The 20,571-nt window shown below is 41.5% G+C and overlaps 1 protein-coding gene and 1 pseudogene across 3 annotated transcripts in view; both read right to left on the reverse strand.

Annotated features, from left to right (window-relative positions):
- TMEM260 (transmembrane protein 260) overlaps positions 1–13,060 on the reverse strand; it is a 58,479-nt gene extending 45,419 nt beyond the window's left edge. For both annotated transcript variants that reach the window (XM_081091730.1, XM_081091729.1), the window contains exons 1-3: positions 12,884–13,060; positions 5,451–5,482; positions 4,570–4,721 (exon numbers count right to left, since the gene is read on the reverse strand). In XM_081091730.1, the coding sequence (XP_080947856.1) occupies positions 4,570–4,721; positions 5,451–5,482; positions 12,884–13,043 (344 nt within the window). In that variant the 5' untranslated portion in view covers positions 13,044–13,060. The remainder of the gene's footprint in view (positions 1–4,569; positions 4,722–5,450; positions 5,483–12,883) is intronic.
- Positions 6,211–7,266, reverse strand: LOC308527174 (large ribosomal subunit protein eL32-like; annotated as a pseudogene). Its single transcript has 2 exons — positions 7,208–7,266; positions 6,211–6,669 (listed from the first exon to the last, which is right to left on the reverse strand). The product of its transcript is annotated as a large ribosomal subunit protein eL32-like (transcript).
- Positions 13,061–20,571: the final 7,511 nt, after the last annotated feature.

A 20,571-nucleotide genomic window follows, 5' to 3' on the forward strand; every position in this document is an offset into this window, starting at 1 on the left:
AATTAACCCATGAACAGGAGGATACCTGGTGATATCAAAGGGATTAGGCCAGGCGGTGCATTATTAACATTTCCTTGAACTAATTCTAACTCTGACTAGCTGTCAGAAAAGACTCTACAGTCTTAAAAAAGAGTTTTTGCCCTGCTTTTTTCCCTTCAAAATGAAGTGCTGCTATTTGAGCCTAATATGTCCCTCTACTTATAAGAAAATGCAAATGAACCAAGCTCTTAATATGCTTACCCAGTCTGAGTCAATGCAATTTCAATACAAGTATGAGAGAAATGTATGATCAATTAACCAGGGATCAAGACAGATAGTCTCCTGAATGGAAATTAATGCTCCAGTACTTTTCATTCTTCTTCAACTACAAAAACTTGGTGACTACTTGTTACTTAGGCATAGTTACCTCTGAAATTAGGCAGAGTTTCACATTATTCTCTACCGCAATCATCTAGAATACTCTTTGATTTGGAAAATCCAAATGTCCCTTAAGCAGAAGATTCTACATTCTCTAAGGTATGCCATTTTTCTATTCTTTATTGAATGGAATCTTAGCTGAAGCTCTAAGAATAGCAGGCAGAGTGCTCAGAATCAAGTGTTCCTTTTCCTAATGAAATTAATTTTTAGCAGCAGCATAATGTTTAGAAACATACAACTTATAAAAAATTAAATACCCCATAAATAAAGTAATGGCACAAAACAATTTGCCAACAGATATTTAAATATTACTGAAGTTGGTTGCAGGTTCTTTGTAGTAAACAGGCAGTTTCCATACACCTTTAATTATTATTAATATTCATATATTCTAGGCAACCTGCTTGACATTAAAAGATCTGATTTCTTACTGTGCAATATTAATGGTCTCAAAGTTTTTTTATGCAAGTTTCCTGAAACAGTGCCTTTTAGAGAAAATATTTTAAAAACTGCCTGTTTAAAGGTTGGTAATTTTGTCTTTCTTTAAAATAAGCACTGAATTTTGATTATAAAAACTAAAACAAGTTTACTTTCGACTGACCTGGGTGCTCAACAAATATTGCTGAATCAGTCCTTCTATAGCTCCTTTTGGCCCCTAACAGTTTGAAAAGGATGTGCTGACTCTCAAACCTGTTGAGATTAATTCCCTGCCTTGAAGCAACCAAAGTAAATGATACAAGATATGCCCTCATCTGAGATCATAAACTATTTAAATTTTTCCTGAGGTAAAGAATTTCTATGCAATGCTATCCATTCTCTTTTAGTGATACCAGGATATATGAAATGTGAGCACACTGATGTTTAATGATAGTGATTTCACTATTCCTTCCTTATTAGTATACAGGACCTAGTCTGATGTTTCTTAGGAAATAAGTTTGAAATTCAAGTACAAGGCAATGCTAAGTGGTGTTCATGTTAGTGCTTTACATTTTCTATAACTTTTTTTATGTTGTATTAATGGGACTTGTGAATTTCAAATGTAACACTTTAAATATCATACAATCAAACTCAAAAATCATTTACTTTAATGGCCTTAAAAAAAGAGAAAATCCCAGTTCCTATAAAACGCTAATGTATTACAGTCTTAAATGCACAGATGCACACATTAATAAAATGAATACTATGTAATATAAATTAAATGTATTACATTAAACTCCCTTAACATAATGCATGCTTAAAAGTACCCCTGAAGGGGACAATATATAAATACATACAGAAACAACTGGTACAATCTTACTATTTTTAATTCAATCAACTACAGTGACACAGATAGCTTTCAATGTGCTGTTTTACTCATATGCTTTCCACATTAGGGCAAAGCAAATATATAAATGAGTTCTTGCCAACCACTAGAAAAGATTGACAAAAAAATGCAGTGTTAATGACATCTTACTGCTTTTAAACGCAAGAGAAAGATGGAAGAAAGGCAAAAATTACATAGTAACTGGAAACAACGAATAAATCCGTCTCTCAATCAAGTCATGTTTACTGAAAAAAATGGAGCTTTTTACATCAACACATTTAAACAGAAATTTGCTTTTGAAATACAATCTTTGTTTAAAAGGTACAGAAGGTCTTTATGTCCACCCAAGAGCTAAATATAGTGAATGCTATGTGAACAATTACCTGAAGAAAAAAAAACCCAAACCTGTTAAAAGAATTAATTTACTGCACACCAGTCAGCATTAATCCCATATGTACAGTAATGTTCTCTTAAGTGACAGGAAAAAAAGAATAAAACAGCTTCCTGGATCAAAACCCCTCAATATGTAACAACAAAATACAATGATGATTTGGTGTGTCAATGAATAAAGTAGTGAAATGTCTCCTCAACGAAGTCTGATAAAGGAGTCAACCTGCAAAGGAATACATTTACTGTATGGTGGGACTGGAAAAAAAGCCGTCACTGTAATGGCTGTACAAAAACTGCATCCTGCTGTTGGGTTTATATTCACAGAAGAAAGGTTTTAAAGGTTAAGTTCAGGTCATACAACAAATGAAATTGTAACAAGCCAGCTGACATTGTATAATGTCTTCTTCCACTCAATCAATAGGCTACTGTTAGTCCTATTACCATAGAGATGGCTTGCTCTTTCCTGAAGGGTGTCTATTGTTTGACAAAACAGATTTGCCACTTGAACTAGGTTGCTCCCAAAGGACGTGTACCTTGTCAATTATTTGTATTCAAAATAATGAAGTATTTTCATATTAAAATGCATGTAAGAGATAATATTGTTAGATCCCTTTTCTGAAAGAAAGCAACTTTTTCAAAGTACTATATTACTAAAACAACTTAAATATCCAGTTTATCATATTAAGAGTTTTTGGTTTAAAACATGTAACAGCAAGTACATAAATTTATCATTAAGACTACATATTAAAAGAAAAGGGTTACAGGCTAGTGTGCTAATCCAAAACCCATTAGAGTCAAGCATAATAATTAATAAAAGCTATTTTAAAATCTAGAAAACTCAAAGGGAAATTATTGTCCAGAAGTATTTGGATTCTATAAAGATAAAGATTTTTACATATGATTTTTATAGTGGTTTCCATGTAGAATAGCATCAGCAATTCATATACTGAAAAATATGGAAAAGTTTTAGAAAGAAAAGCTCTTTATTTGTATAAAAGCTATTTATATCCACACAGCATTTAAACATATGTATATGTTATAGAAATGGTCTTCTAAAATACAGATGAACTTCCTAAATACAAGTATTAACTTTCTTTACATGTCTGTCTTAAATGTCTTGTGAAAATTAATAACTCACACATTCAATATAGAACAGGTAAGTCTAAATTTCAACCTGAACACTTAAAAATAAAAAAAGATCAGTTTTCCTATCAACAGAAATAATGATAGATTCTTAATTATAAAAGACTCAGAAGGAGCAATCTAAAAAGATTATTCTAATTATTTAAAATAAGAAAACATTAATAACATTCATAATACAAATAAATCCAAGCAGAGATGCTACTTTAAACATTTCATGCTTAAAAAATTCGCTATCGCTGAAAACCTGTAAGACTGAAATAGAAACAAATTAAATAATATAGGTAAAAATTTAGTGAATGATCAACTATTATAACATCTGAATCTGAAAGCTTTCTACAAATAGATTTAAAAGCATAAAGTCATAATTATGTTAACTTTTACCTTACTATAAATAATTAAAAGAGAATTTAGAAAATATTTAGCTGAGGGGCAATATTATGACTAAAATAAAAACATTCGTCTCCAAAATGACATTTAAAATTATGTCTGTTCAAATTCTACTATATTTACATACAAAAGTTATTTGTTTTATAATCAAAACTACAATAGTTTTTGAAAGAAGTGTTTTAATTTGGCATTCCCTTTGCAGGAAGTATAATTTGTATTTTTCACTCTAATCCTCTTAGGCATAGGTTAGACTGAGTTAAGAATGAAGGAAACAGAAATAGCAAAGACAAATGAGTTCACCAATATCCTTAAACTAATGACCCATTTTTTAAAAGCAGCGCTGTAGCCTTCAAAACTAAGAAAGCCTTCCATCAATGAAATAAGTGGGGTCTAATTTGCCTATTTTCCCTACAGCTATAATGGAACAAAGTGAAACCTTACTAAAACCACATCCCAAATGATTTCTTTCGTTAATAGCCTCATTTCAAAAGGTATACAACATGTGCATATTTAAATACAATAGAATTCAGTATTAGCTCTGAACCTGATGGGCAGCTGCCCATCAGCAATACTGTGAGTAATTAGAGGACATTTATCATTTACCCAAAGATGAACTTCATATGGTTGGGTTAAACTGGCCCATCTGCATTTTCATAAAACGACGAACCTTATTAGTTCTGCCTAACCAGAGAACTGTGATAATGAACTGGTGATACTTTCATGCCATTGTATGAAGCAGAATTAACTGTGTAATCATTTAGGGGTCAAATGCATATGAAATTACTGTAAATTAAGAAAGTGAAATCGCATGGGTTATATTGGAAAACCATTCAAACAATAACAAAAATCATTTTATAATGTATGTATTTGGGCAATAAGAAAATTACATCTCCAGTTAGTCCAAGTGGATTTTAACTAATCAACTACTTTACCTGAAAACGGTGAAAAAAAGTAATGATGCAGCTGCTGCTCCAAATAAGCCACACAGAAAATTGACTCGATAGGCAACGGAGCCAAAAGGAAATAGTATAATGGCCAGTTTAGCCACCAGAGTGAACAAAGGATAGCCAGGAGGATGGGCAACCTGCGGAAAAATTCACAAGTTAGAAGGTTCTCATCTAGTAAACGAAGGGTCACACTGGCTTTAATTAACAAGTAGCCCTCTCCTCAGGCAAGTATAAGATTAAGAGCCAATGACTAACTGTTTGAATAGGGGCTTTCTATTGTAATCCTTTTGTGCCAATACAAATAAATATTTTCTTTAGTGGATTTGGCAGCGTCTATCACATGGTATGTCACCTAGAGAAAGGGTGACATATTTCATTGTCAATTCTTAAGCAGTTTGTTCTCTGGGTTCATAGTACATTAGGGTCATTTTAAAAGGCTACTGAAAAAAAGAAGCAGGTTCTGAAATATCGTATTGGTGAGAAAGTGGAAAGACCACACTGCTATCGGATTACCACCATGCTGACAGGCCTAAGGTCTTGCCTAAAGGGATCATGCACCATAATAAAGTTTATTAAATAATAAACTTATTAGAACTGTTAACCCGATTTATTTTATTCTCCACAGCTTATACAAAATTTAGGGTGATAATAAGCCGGCTACTGTACATATAGTAAAGACTTTGCTTTATAATTTAGTTTAATTGGATTTAAAACTTAAAGTAAATTGTCACGTACTGTACTTATAAGTTACTAAAAACTGGGGTTTAAAAATAAATTAATCTACTTTATTCCATGCTTAATTAAACTTTCTTAATTCCTAAAACTGTTAATGAGAGCATTGATTAAACAATAAAACTAATACTTACTCCAAGCTCATGTGCGGCTGTGATCAGTTCCCCTGTGAAAAAATAATGTAAAACCAATAATGACTATTAGAAAATGACACTCCTCCAAAGTTTTCAAAATCCAAATGCTTGCATTGGGGTTTTGCATTAATTTGACTGGATAAAACTAAATCTGCAGAGATTTAACAGCGTGAATAGTCTAAGAATATTTTCCACCTTAGGTCTTACTGACTAAGCTATCTTTGGTAGCTTTTAGTAACTGGTCAGTAAAAAAAGGCGAATTCTATTTTTACGAAAAATGCTTATTTTCCCTCCCGAAAGTTGTACACACTTGCAAATATATTTTTTAAAACTCTTAGAGAGCATTAATGTAATATGCTATATTATCCCTCAAGAATTTAGTACAGAACTGTCTATAAAGATGTAACCGTATGAAATGTACAATGTGCAGACATCTGAGGTTTGGACACTCCAAAGAGTGTGCCATCCTGCCCTACATCTGACATTTGAATACCTTCTCTACATTAATTAGGTGGATACCTTTAAACAATTCCCAAGTGTTACTTTGCCCCAGATTATTTTGGTAAACTTCGATTACTGTAATATATTTTTTTCAAACTATTAAATCCTTATACTATTTACCTAGCCCTCTATAGTTCCTTGCCATTAGTAATTATTTTTAAAATTATATTGCATTCATTCAATGCCCGTTTTGTTAATATTGCTTTTTGGCAGAATTTTATGATTTTATTAACACAAATACAATGTGTACACCATCTGTCTATTCGTTTTCTTCGCTGCGCAGCCTGGCCTTGGGATTGGTGACTCTGGGGCCAGCCGGGCTGCTCTTTCCACAGGGGCTTTGCGGATCTTTGAGGAGACGTTGTGAGCAACCTCAGCACAGTGCGATCCGTTGCACATCAGCAGCACTTCAAGCTCCTTGACATTATGGGCCGGAAACTTCCGAAAGCCACTGGGCAGCATGCGCTTTGTTGTCTTGTTGCTCCCATAACCAATGTTGGGCATCAAGAGCTGGCCCTTGAACCTTCTACGCACCCTATTGTCAATGCCTCTGGGCTTCCGCCAGTTCCGCTTAATTTTGACATATCGGTCTGACGGGTGCCGGGTGAACTTCTTGGTCCTCTCTTTGACAATCTTGGGTTTCACGAGGGGTCTGAGGCCAGCGATGGTGCCCAGTAGGAGATGGCTGCCACCTCCATAGGCAACGCAGAGGAAGGGACTGTTTTGTTAGTATTTTAAGTATCCAGAGCATGGGGACTATTTTTGACTCATCCGTGTATACTGTAATACAGTACAATGTAAGAAATCAATCAATATTAATTGATGATTCATGAAAGTTTTATTACCTATTAGGAAATGTATTAATGTCCATTTTCTATCCTTCAATGAATATCAATATTCTTAATCTTTACTGACTACCCTAGCCACAGTGTAGACCTTTACCTTCTCTGGCTTGGACTACAAAAGCATTGACCAACCTTCTATTTCAATTCCTCTTCATAATGAAATCAGTTATTAAATGCCACCCCCAACCTACTCCCCCAAACCTCAAAAGGCTAGATCATATCCCTCATCTAAAATTTCTCAATGGCTGCTCTCTACTTACTCAATGAAGTTCAGATTCCTCAGCGTGACATGCAAGCCCTCTATGGCTTCAAGTTCCCTTTGCAAACCTACGCTCACCTCAGTCAAATCTGATTACCCACTGTTCCTCTGGAATGGTCCTCTTTCGTGCCTCTTATCACTCATTTCCTCACCTGCTATTCTCTTCTAAATCCTTCAAGGCCAAGTTCAATTGCCACCTTCTCAGTGACATGTCTCCTTACATAAACCCGCTCTGCAGCTAACTCCCCCATCAGAACTGATCACTGCTTCCTTATAGAACCTGCCTGAACCCCTCTATTTAGCATTGATTTAGATTGCCTTTTATTCTGGTTAGTTGCTTTCATTTCTGTCTTTTCCATAAGTTACAAATATTATCCTAATCAGTTCTGGATCTTGTCAAGACATCACCACCTCTTCCTCTTCTGGCCACACACAAAGACTCTAATTCAAGCTCTGGACATAGAGGTTGACTGACACCTATCACACTGTCATCCTTGCTCCTCAGACACCCCTCTTAGGTAAGTGACAGCTTACATCATGGAACCCCCATAAAAGCACCTAAAGACCGATATTGCTTATTTAAGTCAATTACTTATGGGCATATTTTAAGTTTTCTGAAGATATTCAAGAAAACCTTAGAAACCAAAGGTAATTTTTGTATCTCACATACTTTTCAAAGAAATGGTTTATGATCTAAAAATGTCTAGAATAACTGTTCCCTTTGTAACTATTGTCAAGTATATTGTTTTGTTCTAGAATAGGATGGTTCTAATGTCTTTAGTCCAAAACTATTTTAACCAAATTTTTTGTTCTTCCCCTTCTGTAGGTGTAATGAAGTACAGTGCAGTTCAAAATGTCAAGGCCACTAGTCATTCTCTTCCATTTAAAATGTTAACATTAACAAAAATAGCCCATCTTCTCTATTTATCAGTAGAAAGTCAATATGCTGTTATTCTTTGCTGGTGTTCTGTTAGTATAAGGATAATTCTGGAATATGACAAATTTCCATCAACTCTTTATCAAACGTTAAACTAAAATCTATACAGAGAAGATACTACCATTCAAAGCAAAGCCTATAACTGTATCTGTGATAAAGAGCTAAAGGGAACTATTACTCTTTTTTGTTGTTAATCCTCATCAGAGGATATTTTTCCATTGATTTTTAGAGAGAGTGGGAGAGGGAAGAGAGAGAGAGAAACATCAATGTGAGAGACACATGGATTGGTTGCCTCCTGCAAGCACCCCGACCAGGGCTGGGGAACCTGCAACCAAGGTATGTGCCCTTGACCAGAATCGAACCTGGACCCTTCAGTATGCAGCCTGATGCTCTATCCACATTGCCAAACTGGCTAGGGTGGGAAATATGACTCTTAAAATTACGTATGATAAAGAAAAGAAAGGACATGAACAGTCAAAAACAACGAAGAGCCTCCTGGGTCCTTGCTTCCTCCCAGCCTCTCACCCTACTGAAGTGTAAGTCCTACTACCACCTGCAATCAGAATTATCTGGGTGCCTTATAAAAATGACGATTTCTTGATCATACCCCACATCTACCTACACTAAGACCCTCTGGCACTGGGGCCGAATTTTCCCAGGCAGTTCTGAAGATACTCAAGTCTGAGAACCACAGCTTTGTGTCTTTCGTGATGTCCTCCTTCATGCTTTTCATCATTGTCTGGGACACAAATGGTAGCAAGCTTAGAACTGTCAGCAGATGCCTACTCATTAAAAATGAGTTCCTTTACATTATAATTCTTAGAGTAATGATATTGTCAAATATCAAGTCTGTTAAAGATGGTTTTCGAATGTGAATTCATTTTCCCCAAGAATAACAAACTGACGTGAAGGCTAGATTCTCACCCTCTCCTCCGAAGGACTGAGCACTCCTACCCATAAATCAACTATGTGTATCAAGTGGTACAAAAGATTGGCAAGGCCACACAACAGGATGGATTGATGGAGTATAGTTTAAGACTTATCAGGAAGAATAATACATGCTTTTTATTGGTTTTGAGATGGGTTGTTTATTGATATAAAATATATTTCATAAACACAAATATTCAAGGAGAACAGCCCATTCAACATAAAATTATCAAAGATATGATTATACAATTTATCATTCCCCGAAATGAACAAAAATACTAGAAGTGACTACTATTTAGTGTCAAACTAAACAAATACGAGCACCTAAAAAGTTTCTTGGTAACTCAGTGAATAGATAACTTTATTCTTTTGGGAAAAATTAAAACAGCATTAATAAAGACAAGGCAACAATCACAGATTTCAAACACTCTAAATATCACTATATATGTGATGACGGATTTAACAAACAATTTATGAAATTCTTTGACAGAGAGTAAAGGTTAAGAGAGCATGTTTTAAAGTCAATCTTTTTGGATTCTTTCCTTGACTGCCCCTACTTTCTAGTTGGGTGACTCTGGACATCTCTTATCTTTAGTTTTCTCATTTATAAAGATATTTATTTTTTCCATTGATTTCTAGAGAGGGAAGTGGGGAGAGAGAGAAACATCTACATGAGACACATGAATTGGTTGCCTCCTCTACCCACCACAACTGGGGCTGGGAACCTGCAACCGAGGTAAGTGCCCTTGACCAGGAATCAACCCTGAGGCCCTTCCGTCCACCAGGTGATGCTCTAACCACTGAGCAACCTGCCGGGGCTATACAGATATTGATAGTAACTACCTTATAGTTATTGAAAGTAACTACCATATTGGTAGCTGGGAGGACTAAAACAACAATCCATGTGAAGCACTTAGAATTATACCTGCACATAGCAAGTGCTCAGTCAAGTATTAGTTATTATTATTCATCACACCCCCCATACTCAGTTTCAATCAACCATGGTAAGTCCTGTCAGTGGTTTTCTTTTGGAAAAGGTACAGAACCACCCAACCCCTGACTAATGCTCTCCAATGTCAAAATCCTCACAAAAATAAAGTTATTTCTCTTATCCTATCTAATAATAGACAAACATGGTAACTGACTGTACCTCTGCTATGCCTCCCATTGGCTAATCAGCGCAATATGCAAATTAACTGCCAACAAAGATGGCGGCTAATTTGCATACTGCAGGCAGGGCAGGATAGCGCCATCCCGCCTGCTCCACCGCCATCCAGGCCTGCTATCTGCAACCCGGGGTGGCAGGCATCCTGTGTGTGACCGGGGGCGGCCGGGGCGGGGGCAGCAGCGATCCGCTGGCCCGCCCAGGCGTCCCGTGTGCGACCCAACCCAGGGTGGCGGGGTGGGACAGCGTGGCTCCTCTGTCACCCCAGCTTCCTCATCACAGCTCCTTTGGGGGCCTAAGCCTTTAGTCGGACATCCCCCGAGGGCTCCCTGGCTGCCAGAAGGATGTCTGACTACAAGCTTAGGCCTGATCCCCTGGGGAGTGGGCCTAAGTAAACAGGTGGACATCCCCCAAGGGGTCCTGGACTGCAAATGGGTGACCAGGCTGAGGACCCCCCTCTCCCCCCAGTGCACAAATTTTTGTGCCCTGGGCCTCTAGTTTAATATAAGCCTTGGAAGCATGGTAACTCCATTCCCCACTATACTCATGAAACAATCCTCCTACATGTTGAACAGGATCTGAAAGAATAAAGGTAATGACTTGAAAATGGAACATCAAGGATCCTCAAGTGTGGCAAGTGGCCCTGAGGATGACTCCTAAGGACCTCCAACTCCTGGTATTCTCACTGTATAACCCTCCCCCAGAGAGCGGGCTTGAGTTATGGACTAACTGGACTAACTTCCGTGATCAAAATAGGGCAGTGGTATATCACTTCCAAGATTAAGTTACAAAATGATGAAGGGGCCATCTCTTCCTCCCAACAGAGGTTAGCTCACCCGGACCCACTTGGCAAAGAACTGGATTGAGCTTAGAGGCGAGTCCTCCCAGAGCTGAGCCTGGAGAGGACTGCAGCCCAGCCAAAATCATGACCGCAACCTTGTCCTGAGGAAGAGCACCCAGATCCCTGCTAAACATAAAATATGAGCTAAAAAATATTCATTGTTTTAAGCAAGTATCTTGTTATGCAGCGAAGGTAACTACAGATTCACTATCTGAATATAGGGCACAGACAAAACTACTGGCCATTAGTGGACATTATTGCATGATCACTCAAGTTGGCAGCAAGACAAAACCTATTTCTTATTTCTTCTGGGGCCAAATACAAAACAAGAATTCTCGTGATTTAAATGGCACACGAGTCATGGATTTCTTTTTAATAGAAGTAGCTTGCTTTAAACTACAACCTGACTTCCACTATTTTAAGTATTCTAAGTATTCTCCCCCAAATATTCTGCAAGACTGGTTCCGATTCAATAGTCATGAAAATACCACCTCTTCTGTGGCCTTTCCTGACTGGCCATTCAGAAGGAGCCACCAGATTTAAAAAAAGAAAGAAAGAAAAAGCAGAAGCTGTGTGTAGTACATTTACCCAATGGAATACTACTACCCCGTGGTAAACAAAAGGAGGCCATCTTACTACCCTTTGCAACAGCCTGGACGGATCTGGAGAGCATTATGCTACGTGAAATAAGCCAGAGAAAGAGACACACATGATCTCACTCCTGTGTGCAACATGATGAACAAAATAAAACTAACAAACAAAATAGAAACAGGCCGATAGGGAACAGGCTGACAGCTGTCGGAGGGGAGGGGACATGAGGGGCTGGGTGAAAAGGTGAAGGGAATCAGTGGTTCTCAACCTTCTGGCCCTTTAAATACAGTTCCTCATGCTGTGACCCAACCATAAAATGATTTTCGTTGCTACTTCATCACTGTAATGTTGCTACTGTTATGAATCGTCATGTAAATATCTGACATGCAGGATGGTCTTAGGCGGCCCCTGTGAAAGGGTCGTTGGACCGCCAAAGGGGTCGCGACCCACAGGTTGAGAACCGCTGGATTAAACAAAGGAAAACTCCTGGACAAGGACCACGGTATGTGAGTACTGAGGGAAAGGGGTGCTGTGTGTGCGTGTGAGTGTGTGTGTGTGTGTGTGTGTGTGTGCAGGTGGGGGAGGTAGAGGGGTAGAAGAGGATAAAGAGGTGATACGCGGTGATGGAAGCAGGCGTGCCTTGGGGTGAATACCAGTACAACATACAGACGATGTGTTATAGCATTGTACACCTGAAACCTACGTCACTTTATTAGCCAATGTCGCCCCAATAAACTCAATCGAAAGAGAATTTAAAAAAAAAAAAAAAAAAGAGCTACTAGCCACCCCTTCGCAATCACAGCCCCCTCACTGTCCACACTGACTTATCGCCACTTCCCGGCACCAGAGTCCTCCCCGCGAGACCGTTCACCTGTCACCTCTGCCGTGAATGGCTCGGCCCCGGCACAACCCGCAGGGGAAGCCGTGTGCACTGAATGGGAATGGAAAGCAAAAGGGTCCAGAGCAGCGGTTCTCAACCCGCGGGTCGCGACCCCTTTGGCGGTCAAACCACCCTTTCACCGGGGTCGCCTAAGACCATCCTGCATAGCAGACATTTACATGACGATTCATAACAGTAGCGACATTACAGTGATGAAGTAGCAACGAAAATAATTTTATGGTTGGGTCACAACATGAGGAACTGTATTTAAAGGGCCAGAAGGTTGAGAACCGCTGGTCCAGAGAAATGCCCTGGGGACGTGGAGAGTGCGGTCCGTCCCAGCAGAGGAGACGGACAAGCCCGGTCTCGGAAGCCGGAGGACTAACGAAATCACAGGCGGGAGGAGGGGGGCGCGAAAGCCCAGGCCTGGCGGGACGGTGTCGACCCGGGGAGAGGGGCAGGAGGGGCGGCCCTGAGAGTACTTTACCCGCGTCTCCCCCGGGCACGGAGGGGGGCAGCGTGAGGGTGAACACTGCGGCCACGGCGGCGAACACGGCGAGCCCGCCGCACAGGCCCGCGGAGCTCCGTGGCCCCGCTCGGGCTGCCCGCCCCGGGGCCGGGCCCCTGCCGTCGCTGTGGAGGCCCATAGGCCGGTGGGGACCCAGGACGGGGGGCCCAGGAGGAGGAGCGGCGAGCCCACGGACTCCGGGCAGCACAGCTCTCAGCTTCCCGCAGCGGGGAGAGCGCCGTGCGCGCGGCGGCGGCGACTTCCGGGTCGGCCCTCCGCAGGCCGGGCCGTACCTCCCTCTGCCGGAGCGGGGGGGGGAAGGAAAATGCTGGGCCTCGCAAGGCCAGGCCCTGGGAGTGTTCTCACGCACTGGGGTTTACACAATTATAATATGTTTTTTTTAAGATCTCATAATATGGAACATATTTCTCTTGAGAAGGCAATCCTGAGCATAAGTCGGCAGTCTCCATGGCCATCCCCCCTTTCTCACTGACTTGGTAGGGTCTGACAGAGACAGAAGCTGGCGGGAAACCGGAGTGAGGAAAGCCTGCTTCTGCCCCATCTGGTGTGGGGTGGAACTGCACATGAGGACCAAGATGAGGAGACCAGAGCCCAGTGTTTGTTATATGCTTACAGCATGTGCAAGGAAATCGATAACTAATTTGATCGCTTGTGTTTACTACGATTGACTATAAGCCCGTGTGCTAATTATTAAATCGCTGAGTAATTTTCAGAGAGATTAAGTCAATTGGTCTTTTTTTTTTCTTATGGCAAGAGGAAAACTCAGCAGACGAGCTGAGGAACTTGAGTTTCTGTGTTAATGCAAATAGTAATTCATATCCAAATAGTGTTGTCTCCCACTTTTTAAGGAAGAGGGGTATTTGGATGGAGTTTTGACCACCAAGTGAGAAGGAAACACTGTCCTTCCCGACTAGCAGCAATGCACAAAGGGGGATTCTTGCACAACCACATCGCACACTCTCAGTAAGAGTCTTAAGCTTACATTTGACATTATCATCGCAGTTCTTCTGGAACGGGAGGGGAGGAGGGCAGCCTCTGTGACATGTATCTCAAAGTACAGTGCAGGTCGGTGACCACCTAAAACTCATTACAAGCAATCTGACAGGAACGCAGTGACTCCGCTGTAGAGTAGCGTACATCTGCACTGATAGGCAGTCACTGAGCCAGCACACCTTAGTCTTGCTCAGGCACCTACACAATGCGTTCTCACCTATGCTGGGAGTCCCTGGAGGGCAGGAGCTGTGTGATAGGCTGCTCCGAAAGTGGCTTCCAATGATCCCTGACTCCTGGTATTCTCTCCTTTGTGCCATCCTCTTCCACTGCATGTGGGCTGGATCTAGTGACTCCCTGCTAGCAACAGAATGAGACAACAGTGGTGGCTGTCACTTTAGGCCAGTGATGGCGAACCTTTTGAGCTCGGCGTGTCAGCATTTTGAAAAACCCTAACTTAACTCGGGTGCCGTGTCACATATAGAATTTTTTTGATCTTTGCAACCATAGTAAAACAAAGATTTATATTTTTGATATTTATTTTATATGTTTAAATGCCATTTAACAAAGAAAAATCAACCAAAAAAAAAATGAGTTCGCGTGTCGCCTCTGACACGCGTGTCAGAGGTTCGCCATCACTGCTGTAGGCTGACTTTCATCTGACTTGCATGTGCTCTGGTGGTCACTACCTCTCTTGCTGACTCTGATGAAGTCATCTACTGTGTTGTGAGCTGCTTGAGGTCCCCATGGCAAGGAATTGAGGGTCATCTCCAACACTCCAAGCCAGCAAGGATCTCAAGCCCTCAGTTCACCAACCTGTAAGGAACTAAATCTGGCCAATGCCATTTGAAGGAGGCAGGAAACGGATCCTTTCCCAAATGAGCCTTGAGATGATGACAACTCCGCCCCAGGCCTGGATTGCAGCAGGTGAGGATCCCGGATGCAGAGGACCTGGTTGGGCCTCACACAGATTGCTGTCCTACGGAGACTGGGAGCTTGGCACTGTTGTCGTTTTAGTCCACTAACGTGTGGGGTAACTTGTTATTCAGCAACAGATTCCTAAGACAGGCTGCATTCTGTTGTGTGTTTTTTTCTTACAAAAATATGCCAGTGAATAATACTGTCTGAGCCAAGTATATATTTCTTTCCTTTTTGATCCATTCCGTCTTTTTCTTGTTTATGAGCTTTCTAAAATGATAAATGTTTATCATGGCAAATTACTTTCAAAAAGGCATAATTATTTGCCTGTGTTTGGGAGGTAGAGAGCCGTGCTGGAAGTATGCATTTGGGAATTATTCATGGAAGGTGATATGAATGAACAATTTCACAGAGGCTTAGGGTCGAGGGAACAAGGTTGAGGCCAAATGTTAGCCCATATCTTCAGTTAGCGAATGGTGAGAGAAGAGACGCGTGGAAGAGAGGGATGTGCCAGAAGAAGCTAAGGAGGAAATAACGTCGGTGAAATATATGTTGTCATGGAGAGGTGAAGGATGATGAGGAGGGACAACACATCTGGGTTTTGTGGGGCTTGAGTTTATACAGTTTGGAGAGTCGTCTAAGCAAAAGAATATAAAACTGCAGATACAAAATTAGGGACAGGCATCGGAAGGAGCCTGTGCGAGTGACCATCTGTGAAACTTAAGCTTCATTAGTTTCACAGGTAATTTCCTTTGTGGGTGAAGAGTGGCCGGTTCTGTCCAGCTCTGCCTCTCAGTAGGCCTCTCAGTAAGCTCCTCCCTGAGAGCTTCCTCCTCCAGCTTCAAGGACAGCATGCTCCTTTGGCCCCCTCTCCCCCCCGCCTCTCCACCCTGGCTCTGCTTGTCAGACCTCCAGTTAGAAAGTGCACCAGGGCTGAGCTGTAGACTGATTATCTCTCTTTCCGCTTCCTTTCCCACAAGTGTTTCACCAAAACTGCAATTAGTAACTACGGGGTGATCACTCTGAAAGCTACATACCACCAACCTCTCCTTTAAGCGACAACTTCTTTTAAAAAAAACAACTGCTTGTGATTTCTCCATTTCCATGTCTAAACATCATGTCAAACCCGGAAGACCCTGTCTATCTTATTTCCATGGGATACCTGTGCCAAAAGTGGCACCTGGAACAAAATGGTACTTAACAAATATTTATGTAATGAATGAATAAAATAACAATAATAGACCATCCGTGTATCCATTAGGGATCGCATTTAGGAACTGGTAACAGAGACCCTGCTGCTACCATAAAATTTGACCTAAATTGTCAGTAAACATATGAAAATGTGTTCGACTTTATTAGTAATCAGAGAAATGCAAATGAAAACCACAGTGGGATATTACATACCTACCAGGTTAGCAAAAATGAGAGTCTACATGTAATGTGGACAACTGTGGAGAACAATGGAAATGTTAGCAGGAATATAAATTGGTAAAACCATTTTGGAAATAGACATTTTTCTAGTAAAGACAAAGATGTGCAGAGCCTATAACTCAGCAATTCCCCTTCGGGTTTGTACCTGGGGAAGCCAGAAGCCAGATATAAGATGTTCATAGCAGTATTGTTCATAACAGTGCCAAATAGAAACAACCTCAAACACCCATCCACAATGCAATAGAAAGTATGCCATTCCTGGTATATCTATACAGTGAAACACAACAAAGAGAATGAACAAACTACAGCTAACTACCACAGAATAATATGGGCGACTCTCGCTCAAAAATTCTAGCACTTAAAGTTGAAGGACTTTATTGTGAAACTAAACTATATTGTGTAGAGCTATATCCATAGAGTTTAAAACTATAAAGAAAATCAGAAAACCAATATTATGGATGTTGGGATAATGGTAGTTACCTCTGGGGCTGAGTGGGGGCAGTGACTGGAGAGGGATACATGTGAGTTTTAGGGTGTTGTCAGTGTTTCTGTTCTTAACCTGGGCTGTGGCTACATGGATATTTCCTTTATAATTGATCTTTAAACGATTTCTAAATCTTTTATGCATTCTTCTATCTGTATAATATGCTACAAAAGTATTTCACTAAAAATAGTAGACAGGAAGGAAGGAAGATTACGCAACAGTTATCTAGTATCTAATGGACATATTTATATTGAATGATAACCAGAATATTACCCGTAGTTAGCATGAGACAGCTCATGAGTTTTCCTTCATCTTTTTAGTTCATATAAGATCCAGACATTGCCTTTGACTCATATGTCTCTGAAGTCTGTTTTAATCAATAACATTTCTTCCTCCAGAATGTGGGGAATTCTACGGGACAGAAAAGAAATTGGATTATTCATTCTAAAAGGGTTTTCCATATTCTGTTTTTTGTTATCGTGTTCATGTGATATCACTTAAACATTTATGCACCAGTCATCTATTGCTTCAATAATGTTATGAGCTCTAGCTGGTTTGGCTCAGTGGCTAGAGCAGGGGTGGGCAAACTTTTTGACTCGAGGGCCACAATGGGTTCTTAAACTGGACCGGAGGGCCGGAACAAAAGCATGGATGGAGTGTTTGTGTGAACTAATATAAATTCAAAGTAAACATCATTACATAAAAGGGTACAGTCTTTTTTTTCAATAGTTTTATTCATTTCAAACGGGCCGGGCTCGGCCCGCGGGCCGTAGTTTGCCCATGGCTGGGCTAGAGCATTGGCCTGTGGACTCAAAAGTCCAGGGTTCGATTCTGGTCAAGGGCACATACCCGGGTTGTGGGCTCGATCCCCAGTAGGGGGTGTGCAGGAGTCAGCCAATCAGTGATTCTCTCTCATCATTGATGTTTTTATCTCTCTCCCTCTCCCTTCCTCTCTGATATCAATAAAATATATATTAAAAATTAATAAGGCTGTGAAACAAAACACTCAGTGGCATATAACAATAGGGCTTATTAGTGCTCATGCATCTGGGAACATTGTCGTGGTGACTCTGCTGGTCTTGGCTGGCCTTGCTCACATGTCTGAGGATGGGCTGGCTGCTGGCTGGTCTAGGGCATCCTTGATTGGGAGGCTGTAACTCTCCATGTGTCTCCCATCTTCCATCAAGCTAGCACAGTCATGGTCTTCTCATGGTGATGGCAGAAGAACAAAAAGACGGTGATGGTAAAGGAAGGCCTCACAAAAGAGCTCTCAGGAGTAGACTGAGTCGGAGGGAACCGGCTAAATAGACAGGTAGTAAGGTGGAGTCTTAGAGAACAGTAGGGAGTACAGCTACAATTGGACTATAGGATAAAGGACTAGTCCCAGTGTATAAAATAAGAGCCCAGATTTTGGGCCCTAAATATAAACTGAGTCAGAATCAGGATAGACACAGATTTTCTTTAAATGAATGTTTGAGAAACTTCTGTGTGCCAGGCACTTCATCAAGGAAGTTACGCAAGTTATGGCGTAGTAGCCGGGTTGGAGCCCTTCCCCCAACGGTGAAAGGTGTTAATTCCTGCGCAATGTTTAAAACACTGCTTGCTGCATCAATAAACACTCAGAAAAACGTTACGTGTGATCTCATTTTACATCCCCAGCAGCCCTGGGAGCTGGAAAACATTTTCATTCCCATTTTACAGATGAGGAGAGGGAGCGCTGGAGAAGTCAGGTACCTTGTCCAGGTCACACAGCCAGTGAGGGGTAGTGTAGGAGTTCAGATCCGCGCATTTCATCCCACTCGTGAAGCACGATGGGCATCAAGGGTACAGCTGTCTCGTCTGGACCCCTTGATGTTTCACTGAGGCCCTGAGTTAGCTTTGGAAGTGCCCTTGTCTTGGGCTAGGGTGGGCCCCAGAGCCTGAGTGTGGACGTGTAGGTGGGGGTGGGTGGGAGGGACTGGGTTCAGTCTGAGAAGTGTCTTCGCTTGTGGGGATCAGTGAGCCCTGGGGGCAGGAGCCCAAGCAGTCGGAACAGAATGGGGCGACCACGGAGAAGCAGAGGTGTGTTCCTAAGGCCACAGATGCACAGGCGCATGCTGTGAAGTCTCTCAGCAAGGCGCGGAAGGTGATGCAAGAGACCAGAGGTGGATGTGAGAGAGATTTTTTCTTTTTGAGTGAGTAAAGAGGCATTTTAAAGAAAGACCAAATCAGGCCATTGTCTAAGGTGCTATTTCCTGAACCTGGAAATACCAGCCAGATTATCGGAAACAGTTGGCAGACTTTTTTAAAATTGTGGATTCCTGGGCCCACCCTTGGAGATTCTAATGAGTAGATCCAGGTAGATCCTGGATCGCTGCACCTTTTCAAAGCTTCCCAGGTGATCCTGTTGATGAGCTTGGTCTGGGGCCCCCTGATCTAAATCTAAAGTTACAGCCCTTCATTGTGCAGATGAGGAAGCAGATACCAGGGAGGTTAAGTGTCTCACGGAGCCACCCAGCTGGTTGATGGCAGAACTGGAACTGGGCTTCAGTCCAATGCTCTTGCTTTTTTAAAAAATATATATATATTTTTATTCATTTCAGAGAGAAAGGGAGAGGGAGAGAAAGGGAGAAACATCAATGATGAGAGAGAATTATTGATTGGCTGCCTTCTGCAAGCCCCCCACTGGGGATCGAGACTGCAACCCAGGCATGTGCCCTTGACTAGAATTGAACCCAGGACCCTTCAGTCCGCAGGCTGACGCTCTATCCACTGAGCCAAACTGGCTAGGGAGAATGCTCTTTCCATATTATTCTATATTCCTGTCACTATATTGGATGGGAAAGCTGCTTCAGGGTGAAATACTCCCAAGTTTATATGCTGGCATGAGATTATCAAAGTGTTCACACTATAAACTGTGAGTAACTGTAATTATGCACAATAAATTCTATCCCTGACCAGTGTGCCAAGTGGTTAGAGCGTTGGCCCTCACACCCAAAGGTCCTGGGTTTGATTCCCAGTCAAGGGCACATACCTGGGTTGTAGGCTCCATCCCTGGCCCCCTCAGGGCGCTTTTGGGAGGCAACCAATAGATGTGTGTCTCTCACCTCCATGTTTCTCTCTCTTTCTCTCTCTCTCTCTCTCTCTCTCTCTCTCTCTCTCTTTCTCTCTCTCTCTCTCTCTCTTCCTCCATTCCTCCCTTCCACTCGCTCTGAAAAAAAATCAATGGAAAAAATATCCTCAGGTGAGGATTAACAACAACAAAAAATTCTGTGTAACAATCTCCGTTGACAGTGCCTACTACGGATTCTGTTCCCAGGAGGGGGGATGGGAGTGGCTCAGACGTAGGAACCATATATATCTTTTCATTTTTTTCTGTCTCCACCTTCTCCCACAGTACACTTCTAAATGACAGTGAACTAACTGCAATGAATTTAAAAAGCCCACAGATTATAGAAGATGTTTAGTGGTGAAAAGTCAATATTGTGGTAGGAAAACATTTATTTGTGTCGATCTCAGACATTCTTTTTCTTTTCAAGTCTGTCAAACCTCTGTTGCTCTGAAATGACAGCTTGCTTGGTAAATAATATCAGCCCAAGATGGAGCAACACACTAGTTCCTTCTGGAAGGCAGCTGTGACCCATGGGGCTGAGTCGGCCCCCTGCAGGCGGACGGATCAGTGAGCGCGTGAGCCCAGGGGCCTGAGCGCTGCCTCCTGAGAGCACCGATTCTCCCTTTTGGGGAAGCAGGACGGTTCTCGCATCACCTCTCCGTATAAAAGGGGAAACCGAGGCCCAGAAAATCTGAGTGAACCTCCTGATGACACAGCGGGGAGCGGAGGAAC

Source organism: Myotis nattereri (assembly GCF_964212035.1).
Source record: "Myotis nattereri genome assembly, chromosome: 1".
NCBI classification, from domain to species: domain Eukaryota; kingdom Metazoa; phylum Chordata; class Mammalia; order Chiroptera; family Vespertilionidae; genus Myotis; species Myotis nattereri.